This window comes from Otolemur garnettii, unplaced genomic scaffold (genome assembly GCF_000181295.1).
Source record: "Otolemur garnettii isolate 467f Iridium unplaced genomic scaffold, OtoGar3 scaffold00003, whole genome shotgun sequence".
NCBI lineage: Eukaryota > Metazoa > Chordata > Mammalia > Primates > Galagidae > Otolemur > Otolemur garnettii.
This window is the reverse complement of record NW_003852398.1, coordinates 154,335-171,825: the sequence shown is the minus strand read 5'-3', so window position 1 is coordinate 171,825 and position 17,491 is coordinate 154,335. Positions and strand designations below refer to the sequence as shown.

General features: G+C 44.7%; 1 protein-coding gene across 1 annotated transcript in view; it reads left to right on the top strand.

The window, feature by feature from the left end:
- Window positions 1-11,634, top strand: part of ZNF346 (zinc finger protein 346) — a 49,732-nt gene extending 38,098 nt beyond the window's left edge. Inside the window, exons 6-7 of the mRNA XM_003781900.3 lie at window positions 4,604-4,697; window positions 10,213-11,634. Of these exons, the coding sequence (XP_003781948.1) occupies window positions 4,604-4,697; window positions 10,213-10,300 (182 nt within the window). The 3' untranslated portion in view covers window positions 10,301-11,634. The remainder of the gene's footprint in view (window positions 1-4,603; window positions 4,698-10,212) is intronic.
- Window positions 11,635-17,491: the final 5,857 nt, after the last annotated feature.

The following is a 17,491-nucleotide window of genomic DNA, read 5'->3' as shown; positions in this document are numbered from 1 at the left end:
TGTTCCAAAAATTTGGTAATTTCCTTCTTAATCTCCTCTATGACCCAGCTATCATTCAGCATGAGGTTATTTAGCTTCCATGTTTCTGTATGCGTATGCAGATTCCTGTTGTTATTGCGTTAAACTTTTATTCCATGATAGTCCAAGAAAATACAAGGAATGATTTCTATTCTTTTAAATTTGCTGAGGTTAGACTTGTGACCTAAGATGTGATCAATTTGGGGCTGATGAGAAGAATGTATATTCAGTTTTGTTAGGATGAAATGTTCTATAGATGCCTGTTAGATACAAATGTTGAATGATTAGGTTTAAGTCTAAAATTTCTTTGCTTAGCTTCTTATTATCCAAAACTGCTAAAGGAGTATTAAAATCTCCGACAATTATGGTGCTAGAGATAGTCAAGTTGCTCATGTATGTTAGTCTCTCATAAATTGAGGCACATTCTGGTTGGTGCATAAATGTTGACGATTGAAATCTCATCATGTTGAGTGTTGCCCTTAACAAATATGAAATGACCATCCTTGTCCTTCTTTACATTGGTTGGTTTAAAGCCTTTTGTATCTGTGAATAAAATTGCACACCTACTTTTTTCTGATTTCCATTTGCCTGAATTATAGATGACCATTCCTTCACCCTGAGTCTATGTTTATCTTTTAAGGTAAGGTGAGATTCTTGAATGAGATGTCTGGCCTGAGTTTTTGTATCCAGTCAGCCAACCTGTGCCTCTTTAGAGGACAGTTTAAGTCATTCACATTATTGATAAGCAAGCTAGTATTTTGGGTTTTGTGTTTTTCGAAAGTCTAGTGGACATTTTTAATCCTTTTGCCATTGTGGAAGCTGGAATTTCATTAAAAGTTTCTGAGTGAGTTTACTTTTGTGGTGGAGGATTGCGCTGGTCATTATGGAGGATAGGTCTGAGAATATCCTGGAAAGCTAGTCTAGTTATGGCAGATTTCTTCAACATGTGAATGTCATTAAAGTATTTAATTTCTCGATCATAAATGAAACTCAGTTTAGCTGGATACAGGATCCTGGGTTGAAAGTTATTTTGTTTAAGGAAATTAAAGGTCGATGACCAACTTCTTCTAGCTTGAAAGGTTTCAGCAGAGAGATCTGCAGTCATTCTAATGTTCTTCCCCTTGTAAGTTATGGTTTTCTTATGTCTTGCAGCTTGCAGAATTTTCTCCTTCATATTAACTTTGGCGAAGCTAATTATAATGTGTCTATGAGAATTTTTATTTGGGTTGAGTTGCGCCGATGTTCTGAAACTGTTTGCTATCTGGATTTCAGAATCTTTTGGCATGTCTGTAAAATTCTTTTTGATTATTTTATGAAGTAAAGCTTCAGTATCTTTCACAGCAACCTCATGACCTTCAGGTATTCCTATAAGGTGAATATTAGATCTCTTCGAATTATCCCAGAGCTCTCTGAATGATCTGTTGTTATTCTCCACTTCTTTTATTCATCGAGCATTTGGGAGCACTCAAAAGCTTTGTCTTTGGTGTCAGTGATCTTTTCTTCTGCCTGTTCCATTCTGTTATTGAGGGATTCTACTGTATTTCTCAGATCTTTGAGGGCTGCAAGTTCTTGCCTCAGTGTGTCAAAATCTTTGGTGATTTTGTCTTTGAATACATTGAATTCTTGATACATCTTTTGAATAACTCCTTGAAATTCTAATTCCATCCTTACCTCCATTCTGTTGATCTTATTTGCAATCCAGATTCTGAACTCGATTTCTGACACCTTAGCCATTTGTTTATGAATGGGATTTTGTGCTGTATCTGCCATATTGTTCCTTGAGCCCAAGTTTGAAGTTGCTGTGAGATGTGATGCCACAGCATTCTACAGAGAGCAACAAAGTTAGACTCTGTCTCCAAAAAAGAAAAAAATAAGAATAAGAATAATAAATCATTATTACAACCATAAGAGGTTGATACTAATATTAATCCCATCTTATAGGTGAGAAACTCAAGTCTCAGAGAAGCCCCACTTTTACAGAAAAACAAATCTCAGAGAGGTTAAATAACTGACCTGTGGCCCCACAGGTAAGGAATGGTAAAGCTGAGATTTAAACCTAGGTCAGTTTATTCCAACTCTGTGAGACTTGAGGGTGACAGATGGTTCAAAGTGTCAGAGCCAGAAAGGCCGTTTAAGTCACGTGTGCAGCTATTTGTCTTGCACAACCAGCATCTGACATGCGAAAGTAAGTACAGACTTTGTGGTAATCCAAGCCTGCGTTTGCTGCTTATTGCTCTGTGCTCTTTTTTTTTTTAGTTGACCCTTTTCTCATTATGAATTACATTCTTTATTCCTGGAAATATTGTTTGCTCTGTGCTCTTGTGCGCAGGCCTTATTTTCCTGATCTATAAAATAATAGTACTGCTGGGTGTGGTGGCTCACACCTATAATCCTATCACTCTGAGAGATTACCTGAGCTCAGGAGTTTGAGACCAGCCTGAGCAAGAGCAAGATGTGTCTCTACTAAAAATAGAAAAATTATTTGGGTATTGAGGCAGGTACCTATAACCAGCTATTCAGGAGGCTAAAGCCAGAAGATCTCTTGAGCCCAAGAATTTGAGGTTGCTGTGACACCACTGCACTATCCAAGGCCACAGAGTGAGACTTTGTCCCAAAAAAAAAGATAAGGCTTGGTGCCTATGGCTCAAGCAGCTAAGGCACCAGCCACATACACCTGAGCTGGCGGGTTCAAATCCAGCCCAGGCCTGCCAAACAACAGTGACAGCTGCAACCAAAAAATAGCCAGGCAAGAAAATCGCTTGAGCTCAGGAGTTGGGGGTTGCTATCAGCTATGATGCCACAGCACTCTACCCAGGGCAACAGCTTGAGGTTCTGTCTCAAAAAAAAAAAGATAAAATAACAGTACTGACTCTTACAGGATCATTCTGAGGATCATATGAAAGTATATGAAGGGCTCAGCACCCATAGCACAGTGGTTGCAGTGCCAGCCACATACACCAAGGCTGGTCAGTTCAAACCTGGCCCAGGCCTGCTAAACAACAATGACAACTGCAGCAAAAAATAACCAGGCGTCATGGCGGGCACCTGTAGTCCCAGCTACTTGGAAGACTGAGGCAAGAGAATCACTTGAGCCCAAGAGTTTGAGGTTGCTGTGACTGAGACCATGGCACTCTACCAAGGATGACACTCTGAAGTCTCACTCTGTCTCAAAAAAAAAAAAAAAAGTATAGGGCGGCACCTATGGCTCAAAGAAGTAGGGCACTGGCCCCATATGCTGGAGGTGACGGGTTCAAACCCAGCCCCAGCCAAAAACTGCAAAAAATAATAATAATAATAAAAGAAAGTATATGAAGTACATAGTCTCCATCAGGTGTTTGGTAAATAGTAACTTTCTTTTTGCTTTGAGACTCTGTCTCACTTTGTTTCCCAGGCTAGAATTTTGTGGCATCCACGTAGCTCATAGCAACCTCAGGCTCCTGGATTCAAGCAATCCTCTTGCCTCAGCCTCCCAAGTACCTGAGACTATAGACTTCTGCCACAGTGGCTGGCAAGTTTTTCTATTTTTGGTAGAGACAAAGTCTTTCTCTTTTTTTTCCTTTTTTGGGTTTTACTCTTGCTCAGGCTGGTCTCAAACTCCTGAGCTTAAGGGATCCTTCTTGCCACAGCCTCCCAAAGTGCTAGGATTACAGGTGTGAGCTACCACCCTTGGCCTACAACTGTTTTTATTATAACTTATGATTATAAGTTGGGGTATAATTAGTTTGCAGTTGAGAAAAGCTCAGAATCAGAGAGGATAAGCCATTTATTAGCCAAAGTTGCATGAAGGCAGAGCTAGTAGTCTGGTCCCATATCTTGGCTCCTCGTTAGTAGACCATGTGGAGGAATGCCACTTCGTCATTGGAGCAACTCTGATAGTGAGACAGAGCATCGGAGCCCCCAAGATAGAAAGACAGATTGATTTTCATAATAGGCATTTTCATTAATTACTGTTATTGCAAGTCCAAGATCTTCACAGAGATCTCTCAGTGAAGAACATTCTTAATAAGGCCACTTGGTGCAAAGTGGAAAAGACATATACACAAAATGTCATTCATGGCTCGGCGCCTGTGGCTCAAGTGGCTAAGGCGCCAGCCACATACACCTGAGCTGGCGGGTTCGAATCCAGCCTGGGCCCACCAAACAACAATGACAGCTGCAACCAAAAAATAGCCAGGCTTTGTGGTGGGCACCTGTAGTCCCAGCTACTTGGGAGGCAGAGGCAGGAGACTTGCATGAGCCCAGGAGTTGGAGGTTGCTGTGAGCTGTGATGCCATGGCACTGTGCCCAGGGCGACAGCTTGAGGCTCTGTCTCAAAAAAAAAAAAAAGTCATTCATTTGTTTACTCAGCAGACATCTGCTCCAGGCCAGGCTCTGCTGAACTGGGGACAGAGGGGAATGAGGAGTTTCCCAACCTCAAGGAGATGTTTTTTTGCCTCCTGAACACAGAGGCCTCTGGGATTCTCATTAGGGGCAGCCACCTCACCCCACCCACTCATCCGTCCTCAGAAGGGCATTTGTATACTCTTTGAAAAGCAGGTTCCTTCTTATTGGATAACTAAGATCTTGATTTTGATGTGTGTTTCAGCTGGGAAGGGCTATCCCTGCAAGACGTGTAAGATAGTGCTGAACTCCATAGAACAGTACCAAGCTCACATCAGCGGCTTCAAACACAAGAACCAGTGAGTAACCCTTCTTTGAAATTCAATGGTCTACAGCAGGAGCTCAGGGCTTCTGAGTCAGAACAAGTTGGGTAGTCCTCTGCTAACATGGAATCCTGACAGCCTTTTCAAAGTCAACAGAAGGTAAATCAGTTAAAAGGAAAAAGTATCTCTGTAAGTTTTTCTCCACCAGTGTCTTCCCAGCCTTTGGACCTCTAGAGAAGCATAGATTATTTCCTCGGTGGTCCTAAATGAGTACCTGGGACTAGGCACAATGGCTCACACCTGTAATCCTAGCTCTCTGGGAGGCCAAGGCAGGTAGATCGCTTGAGCTCAAGAGTTTGAGACCAGGCTGAACATGGTAGCTCAAGCCTGTAATTCTAGCACATTGGGAGGCCAGGGCAAGTAGATTGGCTGAGCTCACAGGTTTGAGACACCATCTCTAAAAAATAACCAGGCATTGTGACAGGCACTTGTAGTCTCAGCTACTTGGGAGGCTGAGATAGCAGAATCACTTGAACCCAACAGTTTGGGGTTGCTGTGAGCTATGAAGCCATGGCACTCTACCAAGAGCAACAAAGTGAGACTCTGTCTCAAAACAAAAAAAAAGGTCAAGACCAGCCTGAGCAAGAGTGAGACCTGGTCTCTACTAAAATAGCTGGATGCAGTAGTGTACAGTACACTACACCAGTTAGTTAAGTAGTCCCAGCTACTCAGCAGGCTGACGCAAGAGGATTGCTCAAGCCTTAGAGTTTAAGGTTGCTGTGAGCTATGACACCATGACATTCTACCCTGGGCAACAGAATGAGATGTATCAAAAAAAAAAAAAAAAAAAAAGGCTTAGTGACCGTAGCACAGTGGTTATGGCACCAGCCACGTACACCAAGGCTGGCAAGTTCAAACCTGGCCCAGGAAAGCTAAACAACAATGACAACTGCAACAAAAAATAGCTGGGCATTGTGGTGGGTGCCAGTAGTCCCAGCTATTGGAAGGCTGAGGCAAGAGAATCACTTAAGCCCAGGAGTTTGAGGTTGTTGTGAGTTGTGATGCCACAGCATTCTACTTGAAGGCAACATAGTAAGAATCTGTCTAAAGGGTGGCGCCTGTGACTCAGTGAGTAGGGCACTGGCCCCATATACCAAGGGTGGCGGGTTCAAATCCAGCCTCAGCCAAACTGCAACAGAAAATAGCTGGGTGTTGTGGCAAGTGCCTGTGGTCCCAGCTACTTGGGAGACTGAGGCAAGAGAATCACCTAAGCCCAAGAGCTGGAGGTTGCTGTGAGCTGTGATGCCATGGCAGTCTACTGAGGGCAACAAAGTGAGACTCTGTCTCTAAAAAAAAAAGAATAGGCAGTGCCTATGGCTCAGTGGGTAGGGCCCCAGCCCCATATACCAAGGGTGGTGGGTTCAAACCCGGCCCCAAACAAACTGCAAAAATAACCAGGCATTGTGGTGGGTATCTCTTCCCAGCTACTCGGGAGACTAAGGTAAGAGAATCGCCTAAGCCCAGGAGTTGGAAATTGCTGTGAGTTGTGACACCACCGCACTCTACCAATGGTGATAAAGTGAGACTCTGTCTCTAAAAAAATAATAATAATAATACATGGGTTTCCTGACCTGTAGCAGTCTAACTAAGGAATTTTTTCTCCACTGGCCTGAAGACCCTAGCCTTTGCTGCCATCAGTTCTGTGGCAAGAATTCCTTCTATAAGCCATTACCAAAATGACCAAGTCCATTCATTTCATTAAATACCTTCTGAGTGCTGGCCAAGACCCTGCTCTCATGACCTTACAGTCTGGTGGGAGGAAACAGACTAAGCAAGTAAACAACTGATAATTACACACTGTGATAAGTGTTTTGAAGAGTCACTTGTTCATGATACTCTTGAAAATTGCTAACATTCATTGAATGTCCTGTTGCAGGCCATATGCCAAGCAAATTCTCTCACAGCAGGGGTTGTTATTCCCATTTTACAGATTTGGGCAGCTAGCATCGAAGTGATCCTATAAGGCAGAGTCATAATTCAAAGGGAAACCTGTCTAACTCACAGCATGCTCCACACAGGGCATCATGCTGTGGAGGCGATAGCGGCATAAGATATGAAAAGGATAGCACCCAATCAGGAGGGCTCACATGGTTTTGTCCTTTCCTCTTCAAAGAGGAACATGTGTGAGCAGTGTGCCACAATATATTCTACAATGGATAGCAGCATCCTTATTTTACAGAGAAGGAAACTGAGTTTCAGGCAGGCAAGTGTGCTGAAATGATTACTTCAACTTTGGTGGTTAGATTTTGCATTGCTTTACTGAGCTGAATGATTTAAAGGTGGTAGAAACACAGAGTATTGGAGTAAAAAATGTCCTCAGTCCTCTCCATTCTGTCCTCACACTGTAGCAGATCTTCCTCTTTGTGGATGTTTGTAATTTGGGAGACTCTTTTTATTTTATTTTATTTATTTTTTTGAGACAGAGTCTTGTCTGTCACTCCAGCTAGAGTACCGTGACATCTTCATGGTTCACTGCAACCTCAAACTTCTGGGCTCAAGTGAGCTCCCTGCCTTAGCCTCCCAAGTACCTGGGACTACAGGTCTTACCACGACACCTGGCTGATTTTTCTATTTTTAGTAGAGACAGGGTTTCGCTCTTGCTCCTGGGTTCAAGCAGTCCTCCCACCTCAGCCTCCCAAAGTGTAAGGATTACAGGCATGAGTCTCTGTGCTCACCCTTTGGGGGATTCTTGAAGTTTATTTTTGGTATGGACTTGAGACAAACCCCAGCAACCAAGCCTGGAGCTCACAGTGTTCAGCATACCTCTCTTGCAACTTGGCTGATAGTAGTTCAGTAGAAAACCGGGAGCCAACCAGATTCCTGCGCTGGGGCTACACCAACTTGAAAATGCAAGTGTTATTCAATGTTTGTTCCTTTCCTAAACTTTCTAGCCATGTGACCTTGGGCAGGTCAATAAACCTCTCTGAACTTCTAATTCTTTTTTTTTTTTTTTAGAGACAGAGCCTCACTTTATTGCCCTCGGTAGAGAGCCATGACAGCGTCAAACAGTTTACAGCAATGTCCAACTCCTGGGCTTAGGTGATTCTCTTGCCTCAGCCTCCAGAGTAGCTGGGACTATAGGCACCCGCCACACTGCCCAGCTATTTTTTGTTGTTGTTGTTGCAGTATGGCTGGAGCCAGGTTTGAAGCCACCACCCTCGGTATATGGGGCCGGGGCCCTACTCACTGAACCACAGGTGCCTTTAATTTCTTTTTTTTTTTTTTGGCAGTTTTTGGCCAGGGCAGAATTTGAACCCGCCACCTCTGGCATATGGGGCCAGCGCCCTACTCCTTTGAGCCACAGCACCGCCCTCTGAACCTCTAATTCTTAAGATATAAGATTAAAGCTACAGTTTGTTGAACACCTAATTCAATCTCATTAACTCAACAAAAGCTCTGAATTAGGTCATCGCATACACATCACCACACCTCACCTTTTACAAGCAAAGAAAGCTTAATATCAGGTAAGTTAAGTGACTTGCCTGAGATCACATCATTATTGGGAGTAAGACCCAAGATTTAAACTATTCGACTCCAAAGCCCATTCATTTTGCTCTGCTACTACCATGTGGAACTCATTAGCCTCACTTTACAGGCTGATGTTAGTGTTAGACATAATATATGTGAAGTGCTGGTGTCAACAAAGAGAACTATTAAAAAGAAGCTTTTATTCATTCAATAAATGCTTATTGAGCACCTATTATGTGGTAGGAGCTGTTTTGGGCACTGGGGCCACAAGAGGAACCAAGACCAGTGCTGTTCTTGATCCTTTGGGTCCTCCCCTAGTAATTGAAGCAGATCCTAAACAAATCGGTAAACAAAATGAGATGATAATCAGGTAGTGCTGGGTACCTAGAGAGTGGGTTAGAGAGTGACAGAAAAGGCTCTTCAGATTGAGTTTGAGGGTAAGAATGATACAGAAGGAGGTTGTATAGGGCCGTGTAGGCAGAGTAATTAGTTTGGTATAGTGGAAAGGTATGGGCTATAGTTCTGAATCTACCACTTAACAATTTACTTTGGGGCCAGGTGTGATGGCTCATGCCTATAATCAAAGACTTTAGGAGACAAAGGAGGAAGGATCTCTTGAGGCCAGGAATTCAAAATCAGCCTGGACAATAGTGAGACCTCATCTCTACAAAAAATTTTAAAAGTTGCTGGGTGGTGCTGTGCACACCTAAAGTCCCTGCTACTCAGGAGGCTGAAGCAGGAGAATAGCTTGAGCCCAGAAATTGGAAGTTGCAGTGACCTGTGATGATGCCACTGCACTCTAGGCTGGGTGATAGAGTATAAGATTATCTAAAATAATTTTTTTTTTTTTTTACTTTGGGGCTGGACATGGTGACTCATGCCTATATAATCCTACAATTTTGGAAAGCCATGGAGGGAGGATCACTTGAGATCAGGAGTTTGAGACCAGCCTAAACAAGCATGGGACCCATTTCTACAAAAAATAGAAAAATTAGGCTGGGCACAGTGACTCACACCTGTAATCCTAGCACTCTGGAAGGCAGAGGTGGGGGGATTGTTTGAGCTCAGGAGTTCAACACCAGCCTAAACAAGAGCAAGACCCCATCTTTTTTTTTTTTTTGAGACAGAGCCTCAAGCTGTCCCCCTGAGTAGAATGCCATGGCATCACAGCTCACAGCAACCTCCAACTCCTGGGCTCAAGCGAGTCTCTTGCCTCAGCCTCCCCAGTAGCTGGGACCACAAGCGCCTGTCACAACGCCCGGCTATTTTTTGGTTGCAGCCGTCATTGTTTGGCGGGCCCAGGCTGGATTTGAACCCACCACCCTAGGTGTATGTGGTTGGCGGCCTAGCCACTTGAGCCACAGGCACCGAGCCCAAGACCCCATCTCTAATAAAAGTAGCCAGGTATTGTGGTGGGCACCTATAGTCCCAGCAACTCAGGAGGCTGAGGCAAAAGACTCACTTGAGCTCAAGAGTTTGAGGTTGCTGTGAGCTATGATGCCATAGCATTCTATGGAGTGTGACAAAGTGAGACTCTCTCTCAAAAAAACAGAAAAATAGAAAAATTAGCTGAGTACAGTGGTACACACCTGAAGTCCCAGCTACTTGGGTGGCTGAGGCAGGAGGATTGCTTAAGCCCAGGAGTTTGAGGTTGCAGTGAGCTATGATGCTGCCACCACATTCTAGCTTGGACAACAGAGCAAGACCCTAACTCCAAAAGAAAAGAGAAAAAATAATACTTACTTTGGGCTAGCCCCTTAAGCTTTCTGAGCTTTGGTTTCCTTGTATGTAAAGGGGAGGGTGCTATTTCTTATCTTGTAGAATTCACATGAAATGGAATGATAGAAGATCAGCACCCAGCATTGTGTCTGCCATGCAACGGGCCTTGGTAAGGGAAAGCTGCCCTGCTTAATTACTCCAAGGCCCTAGGAGAGCCAAACTATCATCAAAATAAGCTACTTGGGGTGCCATTACAGCTATGCCACACACTGACCCTGTGCCTTTGTTCTTTCTCAAATTATAGGTCACCAAAAATTATGGCATCATCCCTGGGCCAGATTCCCATGCAAAGGCAACCTATTCAGAAAGACTCAACCACCTTGGAAGACTAGAGATGTTTCTACCCACTACCTCATGTTGGACCAGTGTGAGCCAGCTTCCTGTGACTGGTTAGCCCTTGGTTCCCTCTTTCTGCTTTCTTAAACCAGGAGAATACATGGGCCTGAGGCAGGATGGGGCCACAGACAGCCTCTGATTGGTCTAAGCTAATTCACTTCTGCTCCTCCCTTTTGGTACAGGCACTATAGGTCATGACAGGGGAGATAAAGACTCTTGAAAGGACTTGGAGTCTTACACAGTAGTAGTTTGAAGGATGACTTTTCCCTTTCCACAGTCCCTCTGGGCTGCATGTGCTGAGGTCCTAGCACCTGTCTTTCCTCTAAGAGCCAATCTTGGACCAATTGCTGCAGCTAAAGAACAGAGCACTTCCTGGGCTCTAGGCATCTCTGGTGAAACCCAGAACCTTCATGCCAGGCTTTGGCCCAGGGCAGGAAACAGTAAGTGGTGTGGCTGTGACATGGCAGTTTGGAGCTGATATGACACTACCCCTCTCCCAAAAAAGTACACACTTTCCTCAGCCTTGGACCAGGTACTGGCCAATTGTGCAGGTTTCTGCTGACTGTGAAGTCCCCTCCTGGAGCAATGACATAGTCCTGGCAGAGCACTGCTATCCTTCCTACCCCTTTTCCACAATTCCTGAATGGTGCTAAGGATCTGCAGCACCTGGGGACAAGCTGGAACTGGAGGAGCCTCAGTGACTAGTAGGATCATAGGAAACTCCAGTGGGAATGGAACCTTTCCCCTTCTCCACCAGGGGTGCTATGACCCAAGATCATGTGGGAAAGTCCCCCACATGCCAGTTTCCTGGAGGCTTCTGTGTGCCAAAAGCAAACTGCCTCATGCCAGCCAGCCTGCCCCTCAACCCTACCAGTCCTCTCTTTCTCCTTGTGCAGCAGACCACCCTACCCAGGTTGCTATGGTGCTAGCCTTTCCCCATCATCCACCAGATGATTTCTGGGTGCCCAGGAGCTCTATAGATGGTATCCCAGGGAAAGAAATGGAGAGCTGATGCACGTTTCTACAGTAAGGAAGCAGATGTTCCCAAGGCCCCAAACCTAGATTTCTCTAACTCTGCTGCATTTTACAGCCTAGGACTTGACCGGGGGGGGGGGGGGGGTAGATTTTTCCTTGTAGCTTTCATTCAAGAATTCCAGGGAATGTCACCACCAGAGAGGCTCCTCTTCATTGAATCAAGCCCCTACCTGCTCTTGTGGCCACCTCTCCCCACTTCCTATCACTTTACCTGTGAAATGCCTTTGCATATTGTGTGTGTGTGTGTGTGTGTGTGTGTGTATGTGTGCTTATGCTCCGTTTTGTGGTCACTGAAGGATCCAAATAAAGAATTTCTCCAATGAGCCAGTCTACAAATTAATGGATGTGGGCTTGGGCTTTGCAGCATATTGCCATTGGATCTAGTATGTCTGTATGTCTAGTATGTCTTAACTACTCAGCCCCACCCCGTTAGGACCCCTGGGTCCTCAGAATTAATCTTAGGAGTTGAGACAGAGTCAGACATTCAGATTGCTAGGTAACTGTGAAAGTCTCCCAGGTACCCTAAACTCAACACAGCCTCATCCACTTATCTACCTCCCACATCCCATAGGGCCTCATGAAGTTCTTGGGAGGTCTTTAAACTGGGGATCTGCTTTATGTTTGAGAGAATCATTCTGCTGCTGTGTAAAGGAATGCTGGGGAGCAGAAAATGAGACAGGGAAGCCTGTACAGAGGTTGTGGCCATTATGGCTCTCTACAGACTAAACCCTTCAGGGCAGAGACTCAGCTTTATTCATCTCCACTTCTCTGGTGTCCAGAATGATATGAAATGTTTGTTGAATGAGTTAATAAGGGTATTTAAAGAGAGATGACCTTTTCCTGCTGAGCTCTTATACAGCAATAGGTTTGTTCCAGGGGATCTATCATGGCCCTGGGGCTTTTTTTTTTTTTTTGAGACAGGAGCCTCAAGCTGTCCCCCTGGGTAGAGTGCTGTGGCATCTCAGCTCACAGCAACCTCCAACTCCTGGGCTCAAGCGAGTCTCCTGCCTCAGCCTCCCAAGTAGCTGGGACCACAGGTACCCGCCACAATGCCCAGCTATTTTTTGGTTGCAGCCGTCATTGTTGTTTGGCGGGTCCGGGCTGGATTCGAACCCGCCACCTTGGGTGTACGTGGCTGGCACCTTAGCCACTTGAGCCATCGGCGCCGAGCCATGGCCCTGGGGCTTATTGGAAGAGCCTTTTCTATGCTCAGAAATGAGCTAAGAAAGGAATATTATGGCCAGAGGATGGTGCACATCTGTAGTCCCAGCTACTCAGGAGATTGAGGTAGGAGAATCACTTAAATCCAGGAGTTCAGGTTGCAGTGAACCATAATCACACCACTACATTCCAGCCTGGGTAATAGAGCAAGATCCTGTCCCTTAAAAGAAAAATTCAAAGTGGTTGCTAAAAAAGGGAATTTGTTGATTCACCTTAGCTATCCACCAATAGCTAGATCCAGGTTCTAAAAAGTGTGATCAGGAATAATTTCATCTTGCTCTGTTTTCCTCTATGAAAGCTCTGTGTGCTTCCTCAGGCAAGCTTTCTCCAAGAGGCGACAATATGGCTGCAGCTCCAGATTTATATCCTCAGATATTAGCAACAACAGTGGAAAGAATATCTTTTTCTACTAGTTTCAACAAAAGTTCTGAAATTGACTCATAGCCAGTTTGGTCCTATTCCTATCCCTCAACCATCACTGTGTCTAGGTGAAATAGCTCTGATTTGGGGACTGGGTTTTGTGACTAAAGCCTGGGAGGGAGTCAGCTCCCCCCAAAACATACTGACTGAAAAAGAGGGAGAGATATGACCCCAAAGAAAGAAAATTGGACTCTTACCAGATTAAGGAGGAGTAGAGGCAGAGGTGGTGGGACAAAAACAGTTGTTGTCTACCATACCCAGAAGTTGGTTTTATTTAACCATATCCTTTTTCTTCTAACTTTTTGAAATACATGTACAGCATACATTTAGTAATGTGTACCAATTTTTAGAGTTCAATTGGATAAATCCTCATGTATATACATGCATTGATTGGGGCAGTCACCCTCCAGATCAAGATATAGAACATTGCCAGTTCCCCAGAAGGTTCCCTTATTTTCCTCCCTAGTCAGTATCCCCCAGAAGTATCACTGTTTTGACCTTTATTATTATCAATTAGTTTTGTTTGCTTTTGAATTTTATGAAAGTGGAATCATGCATACATCCTCTTTTTATTTATTTATTTATTTTTGAGACAGTGTCTCACTATGTCACCCGTGGTAGATTGCCGTGGTGTCACAGTTCACAGCAACCTCAAACTCTTGGGCTTAAGTGATTCTCTTGCCTCAGCGTCCCAAGTAGCTGGGACTACATGCACCCACCACAACGCCCAGCTATTCTTTGGTTGTAGTTGTCATTGTTGTTTGGCAGGCCCAGGCTGGGCTTAAACCTGCCAACTCTGGTGTATGTGTCTGGCACTCTAACCGCTGAGCTACAGGCACTGAGCCAACATACATCCTCTTTTGCACATTATTTCTGTGATATTCATCCATGTTATCATATGTATTAGGAGTTCATTTTTTTCATGCTGCATAGTGATCTACTATTTAATATGCTACAATTTAGCCAGGTATGGTGCCTCACATCTGTAATCCTAGCACTCTGGGATTAGATTGCTTAAGGTCAGGAGTTTGAGACCAGCCTAAGCAAGAGTGAGACTAAAAACAGAAAAACTGACTGGATTTTATGGCAGGCACCTGTTAGTCCCAGGCATTCAGGAGTCTGAGGCACGAGTATACCTTAAGCCCAAGAGTTTGAAGTTGCTGTGAGCTATGACACTATAACACTTTACCCAAGGTGCCAAAGTCAGACTCTCTCTCAAAAGAAAAAAAAAAAAAGTCTCGGCGCCTGTGGCTCAAGCAGCTAAGGCGCCAGTCACATACACCTGAGCTGGCAGGTTTGAATCCAGCCCAGGCCTGCTAAACAACAATGACGGCTACAACCAAAAAACAGCCAGACATTGTGGCAGGTGCCTGTAGTCCCAGCTACTTGGGAGGCAGAGGCAGGAGAATTGCTTGACCCAGGAGTTAGAGGTTGCTGTGAGCTGTGATGCCACAGCACTCTACCCAGTGTGACAGCTAAAGTCTCTGTCTCAAAAAATATATGTATATATATATATATTTACACGTGACAATTTAGTCATTCTACTGGTTTTGGAGGGTTTAATTTTTTTGTTTTTGAGACAGAATCTCACTCTGTTGCCTGAGCTAGAGTGCAATGGTATCATCCTAGCTTACTACAACCCCAAAGTTACGGGCTAATGCAATCCTTTTGCCTCAGCCTCCTGAGTACCTGGGACTTTAGGCAAGTGACACCACACTCAGCTAATTTTGCTATTTTTTTGTAGAGACAGAGTCTTGCTCAGCTGGTCTGAAACTCCTCACCTCAAGTGATCCTCCTGCCTTGGCCGCCCAATGTGCTACAATTACAGGTGTGAAACACTGCACCCACCCTGTCCTTTCTACTGTTTTTCTTTTGTTTTTGTTTTTGTTTTTTGAGACAGAGTCTCACTTGGGCACCCTTGGTAGAGTGCCATGGCATCATAGCTCACAACAACCTCAGAATCTTGGGCTTAAGTGGTTCTCTTGCCTCAGCCTCCTGAGTAGTAAGGACTACAGGCACTCATCAAAAGGCCTGGCTATTTTTAGAGATGGAGGTCTCACTCTGGTTCATGCTGGTCTCAAACTCATGAGCTTAGATAATCCACCCACCTTGGCCTCCCAGAGTGCTGGGATTATAGGTGTGAGGCACTACACCCAGCCTTATCCATGCTACTGTTGATGGACAACTGGGAATCATAGAGTAGGTATATGATTAGCTTCTCTAGATACTGTCAAATGGTTTTCCAAAGTGGTTCCCAACTATAATATATGAAAGTTCCAGTTGCCCCATATCTTTCTTAGCACTTGGCATTATCACTCTTTTTAGTTTTGGCCATTCTGGTGGCAGTTTGAATCCAGAGTTCCTAACTTCAAGTGAGGGCCCCACTTATTCTTAGCGCCCTTAAGACCATGTTTGAATTTCTCTAGCCTGGAATGCTCTCTGAAGTCAGTATACAGGACCCACAATGGAGCAGGCAAACATCAAAGGGATATCCAGCCCATGGCTCTAGTGGCTAAAGGAGGTCTCAGAGTCATCAGCCCTGAACCAACAGTCTAGTATAGTAGCAAAGAACTCAAATTCTGAGTTCAGATCCCAGTAATGTCATTGCAGAGCTATGTGATCTTGGTTAGGTAACCTCCACCTTGGTGAAATTTTCATAGCTACCTCATAGGGTTATTGTGAAAATTAAAAGAATAGATCTGAAATAATTATTGTGCCTGATACATGATAAATGCTATATAAATGATAGCTGCTGCTCTTTCTGTTCTTGGGTTCTGAATGTAAGCCCTGGTCTCCCTGGGGAGATAAGGCCACAGGCAGATAGCATCTGGCATAGCCTCCTTTATTAAGATTCAGTGATTTATGAAATGCCAGAAGCCTAATTCATTCTGACTGAGGGGAATTGGCCAGAGATGACTCTTTCCTGGGGTTCATGTTCCACTGCTAGAGAAACCAAGCTTATCCCAGGCCTCCTAGCTTCTGTGGCCAGCAAGAAGAAATGATCATGCATGAAATGAAATCAAGATGAGATAGAATCATGCTCTGGCTCGGCGCCTGTGGCTCAAGTGGCTAAGGCGCCAGCCACATACACCCAAGGTGCGGGTTCGAATCCAGCCCGGCCTGCCAAACAACAATGATGGCTGCAACCAAAAAATAGCCAGGCGTTGTGGCGGGCGCCTGTGGTCCCAGCTACTTGGGAGGCGGAGGCAGGAGACTCGCTTGAGCCCAGGAGTTGGAGGTTGCTGTGAGCTGTGAAGCCATGGCACTCTACCCAGGGGGACAGCTTGAGGCTCTGTCTCAAAAAAAAAGATGAGATAGAATCATGCTCTTAGCCCAGAGCTAGATAAAAAGCAGGTGTTTTGGATATAATCACCCACACACACGCAGACACAGATCTAGTCATGTACCAGATATATACCCATATAGTAGCCATGAGGACTTATGTGAGGAACACTGGCCTAGGATTCAGGGGCTCTAGGTATTGATCTGAGCACCACCACTGCCTTCATGTAACCTGAGGCCTTGATACTGTGAAGTAGATATTGGAGGAAATTAGCAGTTCTCAGCTGGAGTCCGAAAGAAGTAATAATAGGAGTTAGGGGTTCCTCCCAAAGTAGATACAGATGAAATCCCTAAGCCACTATGGTGGTGCATACCCAGCTATTCAGGAGGCTGAAGCAGGAGAATCACTTGAACCAGGATTTCAAGGCCACCATTGGAAACAGTGAAACCCTGTATCTTCAAAGAATAAGAAGAGCTGGGTGTGGTGGTTCATACCTGTAATCCTAGCACTTGAGAGGCTGAGGCGGGTGGATTGCCTGAGCTCACAGGTTGGAGACCAGCCTGAGCCAGAGCAAGACCTCATCTCTAAAAATAGCTGGGCGTTGTGGCAGGCACCTGTAGTCCCAGCTACTTGGGAGGCTGAGGCAAGAGAGTCACTTAAGCCCAAGAGTTTGGAGGTTGCTGTGAGCTGTGATGCTGCACCACTCTACCAAGGGCAACAAAGTGAGACAGAGTCTCTAAAATAATAGTAATAAAATAATTAATTTGAATTAAAAAATAAAATAAAATAAAGAAGAAAGTCCTTCCCTCACAGCAGACCCTGTCAGATGAACTAAACCAAACCAGACCTCTGATGGGCAGTCAGTAGTGTCACATATAATAGGAAAAACACTTTTTCCTCCTACCATCCATTCACCTAACAACATGATCTGCTCTTCCCTATGCCAAGCCCACATTACAGAGACAGGATAGGCACATCCCTGGCTTGCCATTCGGCTGTGTTCGCTATGCTGCTTCATCTGTCTAGGAACTTCAAAATGCAGAAGGATAGGAGGTTCTATAAATGGGTCAGCCCTACAGTGCAATGATCCAAGTGGCCACTAGGTGGAGAACGTTCCTTTTTCTCTGGGCATAGTAAACCAGCCGGCAGCCCTTACTGTTTGACTTAATACCAAAGAAAATCATATAACTTGGCTCGGCGCCTATAGCTCAACCAGCTAAGGCGCCAG